Source organism: Mustela nivalis (genome assembly GCF_964662115.1).
Source record: "Mustela nivalis genome assembly, chromosome: 14".
Taxonomy (NCBI): Eukaryota; Metazoa; Chordata; class Mammalia; order Carnivora; family Mustelidae; genus Mustela; species Mustela nivalis.
This window is the reverse complement of record NC_139033.1, coordinates 67,553,668-67,566,352: the sequence shown is the minus strand read 5'-3', so window position 1 is coordinate 67,566,352 and position 12,685 is coordinate 67,553,668. Positions and strand designations below refer to the sequence as shown.

Here is a 12,685-nt window from a genome sequence, read left to right as displayed (position 1 = left end):
TTTTTAAAGATACTCTTTCAAGTTTGTAGCTAACAAATAACCACTTGAATATGTTGTTCTTTAACAGTTTTTTCATTAGGAACAAAAGAAAATTAATACTTTAAACATGTAAGAGCTAACAATTGAGTTTTTTTTCCCCTATGGTATGTACTTTAGACTTGGAAACATGAACTAATTTTTTTTTTTTTTTTTTTTTAAAGACTTTAGGTAAAGTTGGCCGAGTACAACAGATTTATTCAGACAGTGATTTAAAGGTGGAAGTTTGTGGAACATCTTGGACATATAATCCAGCAGCAGTTTCCAAGGTGGCATCTGCAGGATCAGCCATTAGCAACGCATCTGGTGGTATGTTTGTATTGTTGTCTTTAAAAGTAATATGATTTACATTAGAATCTTTGCTAATTTCTGTGTTCTCTTGTACAGCTAATGTTGTATGTGTTCTTAATTTTCTCCCAGATCACGTGACCTCACTTGAATGTTGACAGTTCTATACTTTTCTAAAGGTTTTTGTTTTTTGTTTTTATATGAGGTTTTTTTATTTTTAAGGATTTTATTTATTTGACAGACAGAGATCACAAGTAGACAGGCAGAGAGAGGGGGAAGCAGGCTTCCTGCAGAGCAGAGAACCTGATGCAGGGCTTGATCCCAGGACCCTGAGATCATGATCTTAACCGAAGGCAGAGGCTTAACCCATTGGCCACCCAGGTGTCCCTGATGAATGGTTTTTGTTCTGACTGAGGTATACCCTGGAAAATTTTTGAAAATAAGTGCTTTTTTTGGGGCATAATATTGAAGGTGTTTCCACATCAAATCTGAGATAACTGAAATTCATCATTATACTCTTTAGTTAGAACTTTTGTTTTCTGACAAGAAATACCACTTTCTTAGACTATTTTATTCTCTTTTTATTTTCAACATTATTGCTAGCAGATGGCTTTCTTCCTGGATATTTTTACATATCAGCCATGGTTTCTTCCTTACTATTTATTTTATTTTTATTTTTATCTTTTTAAAATATTTTATTTATTTAATTGTCAGAGAGAGAGCACAACAGGGAGAGTAGCAGCAGAGGGAGAAACAGGCTTCCTGCGGAGCAAGGAGGCAGATACAGGGCTTGATCCCAGGACCCTGAGATCATGACCTGAGCTGAAGGCAGATGCTTAACTGTCTGGGACACCCAGGTGTCCTCTCACTTTTTTTTTTTTTTTTAGATTTTATTTATTTATTTGACAGACAGAGATCACAAGTAGGCAGAGAGGCAGACAGAGAGAGAGAGGAAGGGAAGCAGGCTCCCCGCTGAGCAGAGAGCCCGATATGGGGCTCAATCCCAGGACCCTGAGACCATGACCTAAGCTGAAGGCAGAGGCTTAACCCACTGAGCCACCCAGGTGCCCCTGTCCTCTCACTATTTAATAAGAGTTGTTATTCATATAAAAATGTATAATAATAAATAGGAAATCATCTTGAAATGTGAATAAGTTGAAAATAAGTAGGAAATTGTTTGAAATATGAATAAGCTGGATGTTTGGGTAGATTCATGCCAAAGTCTGTCCTTCCTGTGCTCTAGCCTTACATACACGTAGCCTCAATTCATTCTAGAACATATTGCAGGGTACTATGTATTATCATTCAGAAAAGAAGGTAGAGCCATAATTAAATTTTAAGAAAGTAAAGGAAAACATTAGGTGACCTCCGGTTTTATTATATACTGCTTTCTACTTGTGGTGCTGTTTCTTCCTTCCTGATGTAATTTATTGGTGTGCTTAAAATTTAAATCAGGCAGTGTTTATTTTTTTACCTTGTAGTTAGATGGCTTCACAGCACAGTCAGTGACTACCTACTAATACAAAGAATGAGAAATAGTTAATATCCTACTCAAATAATTTGGACTTGGTGTTAATCCTCTGCCTCACTTCGTGATTTCTTTGCTTTCCACTAAGTAGATTCAAGAATTAAGGAATAGACCTTGGTAGTTTCTTTACTCATGAATGCTACTTAGGAAAAAAAAATCTTATGAAAGAATCTGAGTAAATACATCCCTAGTTCTTTTTTGTTTTAGTTAGTACTAATCACGTGGCACCTGTTGAAATATGTTAACACTTAGATGGCTATTTTCAACGGAAAATTGGTTTGTCCCTAAAACATTTCCCCAAATATTATAGAGATTACATTGCTTTTGAATCAGAATCATTGATTTGCTGATTTATTCTAAGCTGTGTAGCAGAGAGCTCTGAGGTATGGTATGCTTAAAACCTGAAAGAAAGTATGTATTGTTAGGATACTTCCATTGTAGTGTATTCATTTGTGATTATCTTTGGTATGACTTCTAAATCTTAATATTGTTTTTATGTAACTCTCTTTTTCTGAAATTGTAACTTGAAATACATGAAGAAAACTGGGAATACTTAAGAGTTGGAATTTAATTATATTTGGTAGTAATTATAACTTGCTTGGGTAATATCTGTAGTATAGTATGAAAATAATATTAATGATAGAAATAATAAAAAAAGATAAGTATGTATTACAGTTATGTGGGTAATACTTATCTGTTAGTAGTTAAGGTTCGAGATCCTCCTGTGTTAGCAGCTTTATTTGATGCTTTACAGAAAGACTCTCCCAACTCTTGAAGAAATTATTTGAAACCCAAGAATCTGGTGACCTCAATGAAGAATTAGTTAAGGCTGCTGCCAATGGAGATGTTGCTAAAGTGGAAGATTTGCTAAAAAGACCAGATGTGGATGTGAGCATTGAAAAATTATTTGAAGCATGTACAAAAATAGAACAGTATAATGAACATAACAGTTCAATAATTATTGAGATTTTTCTACATGTGGTTCAACTATTCCTCTTGTTTTTGTGAAGTATTTTAAAGAAGACGCTGGAAATCATCAGTGTACTCTTCTAAAATATATTGACATTTTTATTTTAACACTGTAACCTTTTAAATTTATGGTTGACAAAATTTGCATTTAGGTTTTCAAGTGGTCGTTGTCCTCCATTTCTCATGGAAATATCATCTTATCATGTCTTTTACATGTACTTTCATAAATTTTATAAGCAGTTTTCTATCCCTCTTCTCAAAACATTTAATCTAAACCTTTTCCTGTGAAAATTGACTATTTTATAGTTTATAGTGCAGACGAATTAAAGGTTATGCATTTTTTTTTTTAGAAGATTTTGTTTATTTATTTCACAGAGAGATAGCAAGAGAAGGGAACACAAGCTGGGGCGTAGTGGGAGAGGGAGAAGCAGGCCCCTCACTGAGCAGGGAGCCCAGTGTGGGGCTCAATCCTAGGACCCTGGGATCATGACCTGAGCCAAAGGCAGACGCTTAACTGAGTGAGCCACCCAGGTGCCCCAGAAGTCATGCATTTTGTAAATCTTAATAGTTTATAGTATTTTACCTTTCACGTAAGCCGTATTTTTGGTGGGCCATTTTGGTTCTAGGTAGGCATTCATTGGCTTTATTATTGCTACCATGCTGGCACCAGGATGATGTTCCATGCTGTCGTAGAGATCGTAGTTGGAGTAGTACAACATCATATTCCTACGAGCTCGTGAGGCGTTTCAGTTACGAGGGAGATGTCAATTGCAGCAGCACAGCACAGTGGTTTCCTGATTGTGTGATATATTACAAATACTTTATTTTGGTTGTCAAAGTACCAAATGACTTTTTTATATTCAACCAAGCAGATTTAAATTATACTTATTTTTTTTCTTCATTTAATTATTAAATAAGTTTTTTTAAACAATATACATTCTAAACATTTACAAGACCAGTGCTCTAACCCCTGAGCTATGGAGCCTTCCCATTCTAACCATTTAAAGGGAGAAAATAGTTCTACAAGGTTTGTTAGGAAAAACATTTCCTTCTCAATTCTACTTACCCATTCTTCAGAGACAACTATTTTCACCTTGTTCAGTTGATTTTCTTCATATATTTACCTCCACATCTTCTAATAACATATTTCTATTGTTTTTTCTTGATTTTTATGTTTTAGGAGTTACCTTTTGATACTTCACTGTGAAAATGAGGATTTAGCTTTTTTTCTCACCTCCAGCTCATTCCCTTCACACACTCTTCTCAGCTTCTTAATGTGGTTAGGTTGTATGGTGACTTTGTAAGATTAAAATTAATTGCGCATGGTCTTATTTAAATGACATTCATATCTGAGCTAGACGATGCTAGATTGTATTTTCCTATATAACCATTTACTTTCCTTGTTGCTCATAATTGTTTTATCAAAAAAAAAAAGAGGTGTAATTTATATATAATGAAATACATGGATCAGTTTTGACAAATGCATACATGTAACTCACACCCCTATTAGATAGAACATTTCCTTTATTCTAGGAAGTTCACTTACAATTTTTCCCAATCAGTCCCTCTTAACTTCAGACATAGTTTAACGTTTTTTTCATTTGTTTGTAATCTATATTGTTATAACTAATTCTTCTGCAAGCTTCTAACTGTCTAATCTCCCAAGACATTCAGGCACATCAGGTTTGTGTTCATTTCATCTTCTGAGAGATAGTAACATAGGAGAAAATGTAGGTGACTTTGAGTATGGTGATGACTTTTTATTTTTTTTTATTTTTTATTTTTATTTTTTTTTGTCAGAGAGAGAGGGAGAGAGAGTGAGCACAGGCACTCAGAGGGAGAGTGCAGGCTCCCTGCCAAGCAAGGAGCCCAACATGGGACTTGATCCCAGGACACCGGGATCATGACCTGAGCCAAAGGCAGCTGCTTAACCAACTGAGCCACCCAGGCGTCCCTGGTGATGACTTTTTAGATATAACACCAAAGACATCATCTATGATCTTGTAGGACTCAGAGTTTTGTGTCTTACATTTTAATCTATGATTCATTCTGAGTTAGTTTTTATGAAGGTATATGGTTTGTGTCGGGATTCATTTTTTTCCTTGGGTTACTCCTGGCATTAGCCATTAGGTCTTTTCTCTTGGGCTGGTCTGACTCCCTAGAGTGGTCTCTTAATTCTCCTGCATAGAGGGTATAAACCTGGCTGCAAGCTCATGAATAGTGAGAAAGGGAAGAGGGCTTGGATTCTCAGCATTCATCACTTAAATGTTTATATGAAACTTCTGATTTTAGTACTTTGCCCCAATGATAACAGTGCTTGGTTTCTGTAGGCTAGGGACACTTTACTCTTTCCAGAGAATAAATTTTTTTTTTAAAGAATAAATTCTGCTAGCGGTTAAGGTGGACCACTAACTTAGCTGAGTGGAGTGAGGGAATCCAGGGATATAAATGCTTTAAAAAAAAAACTATTAAAAAAAAACAATAGCTATTAACCAGTGCTTTTGCATTTAGCACTATGTTATGGAGAAATTATTTATACAACATCAGCGAAGTGAAGAAAACATTGAAAATTACTGCTCTATGTCATAGTTGTGTATAGCTTCCCTACTGATTCATTCATGTGTTCCTCATGATAGGTGGCTCACAGTTAGTATTCAGTATATTTGTTGAATTGTATTTATTTATATAGTGGACAGTATCTTTTCTAAAAGTTTTCCATTTACTTCATTGCTCTTTTTTTTTCCATTTAAGCAGAGACTCTGAACTTTAATAATTCAAATAGAAATAAATATACAAAATATAACTTACTTTACTCTCTCACTTCCTTTCTTTTTCAACTTTGCAGATTGGCTAAAAGAGTGCTTTGATAGCTCTTTGAACAATGGAACTTTCCTCTTTAAAAAAAAAGTCTGCTCCCTTCTTTAGATTAGAGGAAAGTTTCTGGTGATCTGTACTAGGATATATGGAACACCATCCTAAATTACTTTCAAGGAATCATACAGTGTGCTAGATTTATTTTTTTAATTTTTTTTTCAGTGTGGCAGATTTAAACCTATACTATATATTGGCTCTTTTGTGATTTGTGACAATCCTTCATCCTTTTTTTTTTCTTTTTTATTTAGGTAAATGGACAATGTGCTGGTCACACAGCGATGCAAGCTGCTAGTCAGAATGGACATGTTGACATTTTGAAGTTACTTTTGAAGCAAAATGTGGATGTAGAAGCAGAGGTAATTAAACTAAGCTTGAAAAATACTTAAGTAAAAAATTAATGTTCTATAAATGGTACTTCTATATTATAAATGAATTGCTTTCTTTACTAAAATTTAATAATCACCTAAGGCTCTTCTGGTTGGAAAGAAAAATTTGACAAGAGATAATTTGAAGCATTTCTTGTTTCTCTTTGATCTCTCAATACTGTAGATATAACCCTAAGTGAAGATAGGAGTTGAGTTTTCCTTTACTATATATAGTAGGACCACCATGCTACAAGAAGCCCAGATGAGTTCATCCAAGAATCATACTAAAGAAGTTGAGGGAAAGAGAATATATAGATCATGTAGGTCAAGATTTTTTACTGATCAGTGACACTCAGAGGGCTTTATTTTAATCTCATAAGGGAATCAGTAAATTAGAATTGGTTTAGTCTTACTATTTCTTGACTATAATGTGGATCTTTGAAAACTTTACAGAGCATGTTTATCACTAGATATGTGCATATATGCTTAATTTAATTGAGAGTATAGTCTTTTAAAAGGGAAATGAATATTTTTTACTGTCATTGGAGTTTCAGTTGATAATCTCTCTGTGTGTTGTGAAGGATGTTGTCCTTTGTGACAGTATACTATAACTTCATTATTGAGAAAATACATTAAAATCACATGTTACAGGGGCGCCTGGGTGGCTCAGTGGGTTAAGCCGCTGCCTTCGGCTCAGGTCATGATCTCAGGGTCCTGGGATTTAGTCCCGCATCCAGCTCTCTGCTCAGCAGGGAGCCTGCTTCCCTCTCTCTCTCTCTGCCTGCCTCTCCGTCTACTTGTGATTTCTCTCTGTCAAATAAATACATAAAATCTTTAAAATGCAAACTATTTAAAAAAAAAATCACATGTTACAGTATAAAGGTTATTTAGGAATAAGTCAAATCCTAGTAAATTTAGACTAGGCAGAAAGATGTAATTTTGTCCAAATGATACTCCCATCTGAGGAAGCTAAATGACTTGAATTTCTGAGGACTAACTTAGTGGGCCAGCCTGTTTTTATTAATTAAAAAATTTTAAAGACACATATTTGAAAAGAGAAGTCTTACATTATTTTTGCTTTTTTCTTAGATTGAGTGTGTTTTGATTGGTTGGACAGCTACTAAAGAATCAGTGGTATTGTAGTTGTGAATAAGTCATTTCTGATGTTGGAATTTTCTTTTTTGTCCAAAAAAGCTTGAGTTTTAAAGTAGCAAGTAGATGTTTATAAGTTTCATTACTGTGATATCTCTATGAATGAGATTATATGATTTGATTTTGTTTTCACAGTAGTAATTTTTTTAAAGATTTTATTTATTTATTTGACAGACAGAGATCACAAGTAAGTAGGCTGAGAGGCAGGCAGAGAGAGAGGAGGAAGCAGGTTCCCCCCAGAGCAGAGAGCCTGATGTGGGGCTCGATCCCAGGACCCTGGGATCATGACCCGAGCTGAAGGCAGAGGCTTAACCCACTGAACCACCCAGGCGCCCCTGCACAGTAGTAATTTTTAATTCACATCTTTTTTGGTTATGAATTTAGGAACCCAGTATATGTTACAGGATTTCTTTCAGTAATGAAAAACTTAAATTTAAATTTAGTATTTTGTAGATGGAAGACACTTACTTGTGTTACTGTTTCCATCTAGCTTGGGGAAATGGAATGAAATTTCCTGAGTTGAATATCTCATTTTTTAAAAAATGATTTTATTTGTTTGAGAGAGAGAGAGAGCACAAGCAGGGAGGGGCAAAGAGAAAGGGAAAAGCAGGCTCCCTGCTGAGCAGGAAGCCTGATTTGAGGCTCAGTCCCAAATCCTGAGATCATTACCTGGACCAAAGGCAGATGCTTAACCAACTAAGCCACCAGGTGCCCCAAATACCCATTTTTTATTTAATGACTCCAGCAACTAAAATAGCAAGAACTACTAACATACCAAAGCCCTTCTGATTATAGCTCATAAGACAAGAGGCCATAAGTAAAATATTTTGCCTTATTTTTTATAAACTGTGCTTTCTGATTCAGAATTTAATTAACAAGCAGACAACATGAGACTATCTAACCATTTGTGTTTCTAAAGACTTCTTATTCACATGAGGGGTTGTGCACAATGGCAGTGCAGCTGTGGGGGTGGGAACAAAATTGGCACTGTTTCTTAACTAAATTCAAATACAAAACATGGGTAGCTGATTCTATAAACCCAGTAAGATTGGAGTTGGGGTGTGGCGCAGTAAGCTAAGTGTTTGTAAATAATTTCTTTGAGAAAGTTTTAAAATTATGTCTATTACTAGATCAGTGAGATATATCTGGACTTCAACCATACACCTCATTTGGATTTCCATTCTCTGGATTTCTGTTTTAAAAACCCTTGTAGGCAAAGAGAGGTAGGTGAGGGATGGGATATTGGGTAATGGGCAATAAGGAGGACACTTGATATAAAGAGCACTGGGTGTTTTAGGCAACTGATAAGTTGCCTATAACATCAGTGCCCTTGAAACTAATAATACACTACATGCTAACTAAATTGAATTTAAATAAAAAATTTAAAAAAATAAAAAATAAAAACCATTGTAGGCAGATATAATTTATAGAAATAATGGGAGAAAGGGATACTTATACCTCAGGTTAAATTAATAACACAGATTCCCAAATGGCAAAGAAAAAACTACATTTAAAAATTGGGTTAAAATATAAATATAATTTCTAGCCTAAGACTAAAACAAAAAAGTCATCAAAGTATCATTTTTCTAGAATTTAAGAATTTATTAGAAACAGCAGTGTAGTTTTTTTAGAACAATGGTTCTCAACTGGGGACATTTGGAAATGTCTGGGAACAGTTTTGATTGTCACAACTGGTGGTGGGGGTGTGGTGGTGGGAGCACTACTGGCATCTTAGTGGTAGAGATGAGGAATGCTACTAAACATCCTATAGTGCACAGTGCAGTTCCCACAACAAACAACTATCTGGCCCCAACTATAACATATTGCCAAAGTTGAGAAACCCTAGTTTAAAAGACAGAGAAAACAGTTAACTTTACAAATGCACTTAAATTTGTGATTCATCATTTGCCAGCCTTTTTTTAAAAGTAATTTGTCATTATTAATTTTTTTATTATTGAAAATTTCAAATATTTATAAAAGTAGAATAGTAGAATGAATCCTGTTTTCCCATCACCCCACTTCAGTTATTTTTCATGGCCAATTTTGACTTAACCTGTACCATCCTCCCTTTCTACTGAAGCAGATCCAGATACATTATTTCATCTGTAAATATTTTGGTATGTATCTTAAAAGAGAAGTTCTCTTTTTTTTAAACTTCATTATATCTTTACCAGACATAAAACAATAATAATTAAAAGTGATTTAAAAAAATTAAATTGTATTAAAAGTTTTGAGGTTAGCTGAAGAGTAAAATAATAATATACTTTGTTCTCTAGTTATCATTCTGTAACGTTTCATTTTCTTCATCTGCATTAGGAGGTGAGCTCAAGATAGTATAGATTAGGGGTTGCAAACTCTAGCCTGCAGGCCAAATCCAGCCCTCCATCTATAGTACTAAATCTTATTGGAATATAGCATATCCATTCATTTATTTATTGTGTATGGCCACTTTCATGTTACAACTGCAGAGCTGAATAGTTCAGACAGGAGACTGGGTGGCTTGGAAACCTGAAATATTTACTTCCTGGTCCCTCACAGAAAAGTTTACTGGTCTCTACTATAGATGACTCTTGCAGTTCTTTTGTCAGTTGATTTCAGCTGTTATTAAACTAAATTATTTGGTATATATTATACCTTTCTAATATGTGATATCAGATTACATTTTTTCCTATTTCTTCTTCTTAGGGAAAACTAAGAAAGTTTTCTCCATCTATGACCTACTAAGTACAGTGGAATTACATTCTGTTTCCTCCTTAATGTATAGGTAAAGGCACCAAGAACTGTGAGATCTTAGGTGTGTTTTTATAAGTGAGCTAATTTTGGATCCCTTAGGGACTTAGTATTTTTTTTTTCCCCTACTGATGAATTATAAGAAGATAGGTATGGTTGATTGAATGAAAGACCAGTTTAAAAAAGTATGTCATTTACATTAAGTTTTCAAATACAGTACACATATATACAGCAGTTGTCTGGAAACTTGGGAGTGGTTTTATCATTTAAGGTTGATGAAAGCTGTTTTGAAGGAGAGGACTAAGTAGAGAACAAAACAGAGTTTCTCAGAAAACCCACATTTTAATGGTATTGTTGCTGTCTAAAGTGAAACTGGGCAAAACGTTTAATTGGTATAAACTTCAGTTTCCTTATATATGATAAGAACTTAAAGGGTAGGGGTGTGGAGTAAGGGCAATAAAATACTATCTATAGTATACAACGGCAACAAGGGAATCTGTGGTGTTATTATTGCCTTTGTTTGTTTCTTTCCAACTGGCAGAAGGCAGAGAATATGGTTTTTTTTTTTTTTTTTTTTTTTTTTTTTTAAGATTTTATTTACTTACTTGAAGACAGAGATCACAAGTAGGCAGAGAGAGAGAGAGAGGAGGAAGCAGGCTCCCTAGTGAGTAGAGAGCCCGATTCGGGGCTTGATCCCAGGACCCTGGGATCATGACCTGAGCCGAAGGCAGGGGATTAACACACTGAGCCACCCACGTGCCCCGAGAATATGGTTTCTTAAGAAACAGATACTAATTTTGTCTGATTCTTACCTAGTAATGAAAACAAATCTGTAGAAATTCTATATAAATGTAAAACTGAGAAGGAAAGGGCAAGTGGGCTTCAAGACTGGTCAATTTAAGGAAATTCTTCTCTTAGTAACCTCCATAATGGCTCTAGGAATTGGTGTACATAGTTCCTGAGGACCCATGTTAATTCAGTTTCTGAATTAACCCCACCTCCCTATGGCCATCCTCCACCCCCAAAACTGGCATTATTAAGAATGTGGAGCGTCAACAAAAGATTAGATTTGCAAGACCCATTAAACAGTCTTTAAGTTGTCTTTTATAGGAAGGCAGACTAAAATCTGAGATTGTCCCAGCAGAAAAGGTCAAGCTTTAAAAGGAGACAACACCAGAGTTTTTGTCTTCCCTTATCTGCCAATTTTTTCAGTTGCTGAGTTGAGTTTTACCAGATCATCACTGATTTGTCTTTTGTTTTTTCACATTCCTCATTTGGTCCATCATTAAATCCTATTGGTTCTTAGAATATATCCAGAATTTGAACTATTTTTAGTTCAAATAGTGCTGCTACCACTTTGGTCCTCACACTTCTTTTCCCAGATATTCTAGTGGCTTTCTCTCTTACTCCCTTCAGCTATTGATTCATGGCTGGCTTTCTCTCTTGCTCCTTAATGAAACCCACCCTGGGAGGCCATCCTTTGGCTGTCCTACCTAATCCTTCTTACCTGTGATATTTTTTCTTTGGCCTTTTTACTACCTAACATTTACATTTTATTTACTTATTTTGTTTATAATGTTCTGTCTCCCCTACTAGAACTTAAAGTCTATGAGGGTAGGAATTTTATTTTGCCCATTGCTGTATCCTTAGTGTCCAGAACAATACTGAGCTTGTAGTAGACACCCAATAAATAGTCAATGAATGAATGAAGCTGAATACACTACTTTCAAACAATTGTATCAAAGTTTTAGTATGATCAGAATATCAGCATCTTGATGAACTAAATGAGTTTTAGGGAAAAGAAGATGAAGTGTACAGTATTACTGACGATATTTAGGGATAATAAAATAGTTGAACTAATTTACTGAAAGTGTCAGCATGTTCAGGAAATGTTTAATTCCACTGATGTTAAAAATCACAGTGCTTACTGAGAAGGTTCTGGGAATATAATGGTGTATGATGTAGTAGAAATTCATCTCCCCACCTAGATAACAACTGTACTGGCAGAATTCCTTTTTTTTTTTTTTAAAGATTTTTTTTTTTTTTTAATTTTTTTATTTGACAGACAGAGATCACAAGTAGGCAGAGAGGCAGATGAGAGAGAGAGAGAGAGCAGAGAGCCCGATGCGGGACTGGATCCCAGGACCCTGAGATCATGACCTGAGCTGAAGGCAGAGGCTTTAACCCACTGAGCCACCCAGGCGCCCTGGCAGAATTCCTTCTGATGTAACTATTTTAGAACTCTGGAGTCTACTAAAGTCTTGTTATGTCCAGAGGAAGGACTTACAAGTTAATTGTGGTTGATTTTTGTCAGTTTTAACTCTTAGTTCAGCAGGTACTACCTATACCTCACCTTCCCGCCCAGGGGCAGACAGCCATGTTCATGTTCTTAGATCACCCTGCACGGGACAGGATGGGCAACAAGGAGTCCTTGCTACAAATACCAGGATCTGTGCACTGATTGCTGCCTCTAACCATGGATGTGCAGACACAGAGCTGGACAGCCATTGTTGTATTCTCCCATTGTTGTATGCCATTTTGCCATGGCTGAAGTGACTTCCAGAAGTTCTAAGGAATGGTATCTTTCCTGCTCTCCCCACACCATTTTTTTTTCTTTTTCTCCTTTTGTGGCCTTGGCATTAAAGTCTAGGACATTCAAGAGCAATTATATATATGAGAAATTAGAAAGTCACTGCACATGTCCAGAGAAAGGTACAGGCTCAGAAAAGACCATAAGTTTACA

The 12,685-nt window shown here is 35.5% G+C and overlaps 1 protein-coding gene and 1 long non-coding RNA gene across 3 annotated transcripts in view; one reads left to right on the top strand and one right to left on the bottom strand.

The window, feature by feature from the left end:
- The window catches only part of LOC309847890, a 407,011-nt gene that overhangs the window by 88,081 nt on the left and 306,245 nt on the right, over positions 1-12,685 (bottom strand). The window lies entirely within an intron of this gene.
- The window catches only part of MIB1 (MIB E3 ubiquitin protein ligase 1), a 131,249-nt gene that overhangs the window by 53,016 nt on the left and 65,548 nt on the right, over positions 1-12,685 (top strand). Inside the window, exons 8-10 of the mRNA XM_082698744.1 lie at positions 201-345; positions 2,607-2,740; positions 5,944-6,051. Of these exons, the coding sequence (XP_082554870.1) occupies positions 201-345; positions 2,607-2,740; positions 5,944-6,051 (387 nt within the window). The remainder of the gene's footprint in view (positions 1-200; positions 346-2,606; positions 2,741-5,943; positions 6,052-12,685) is intronic.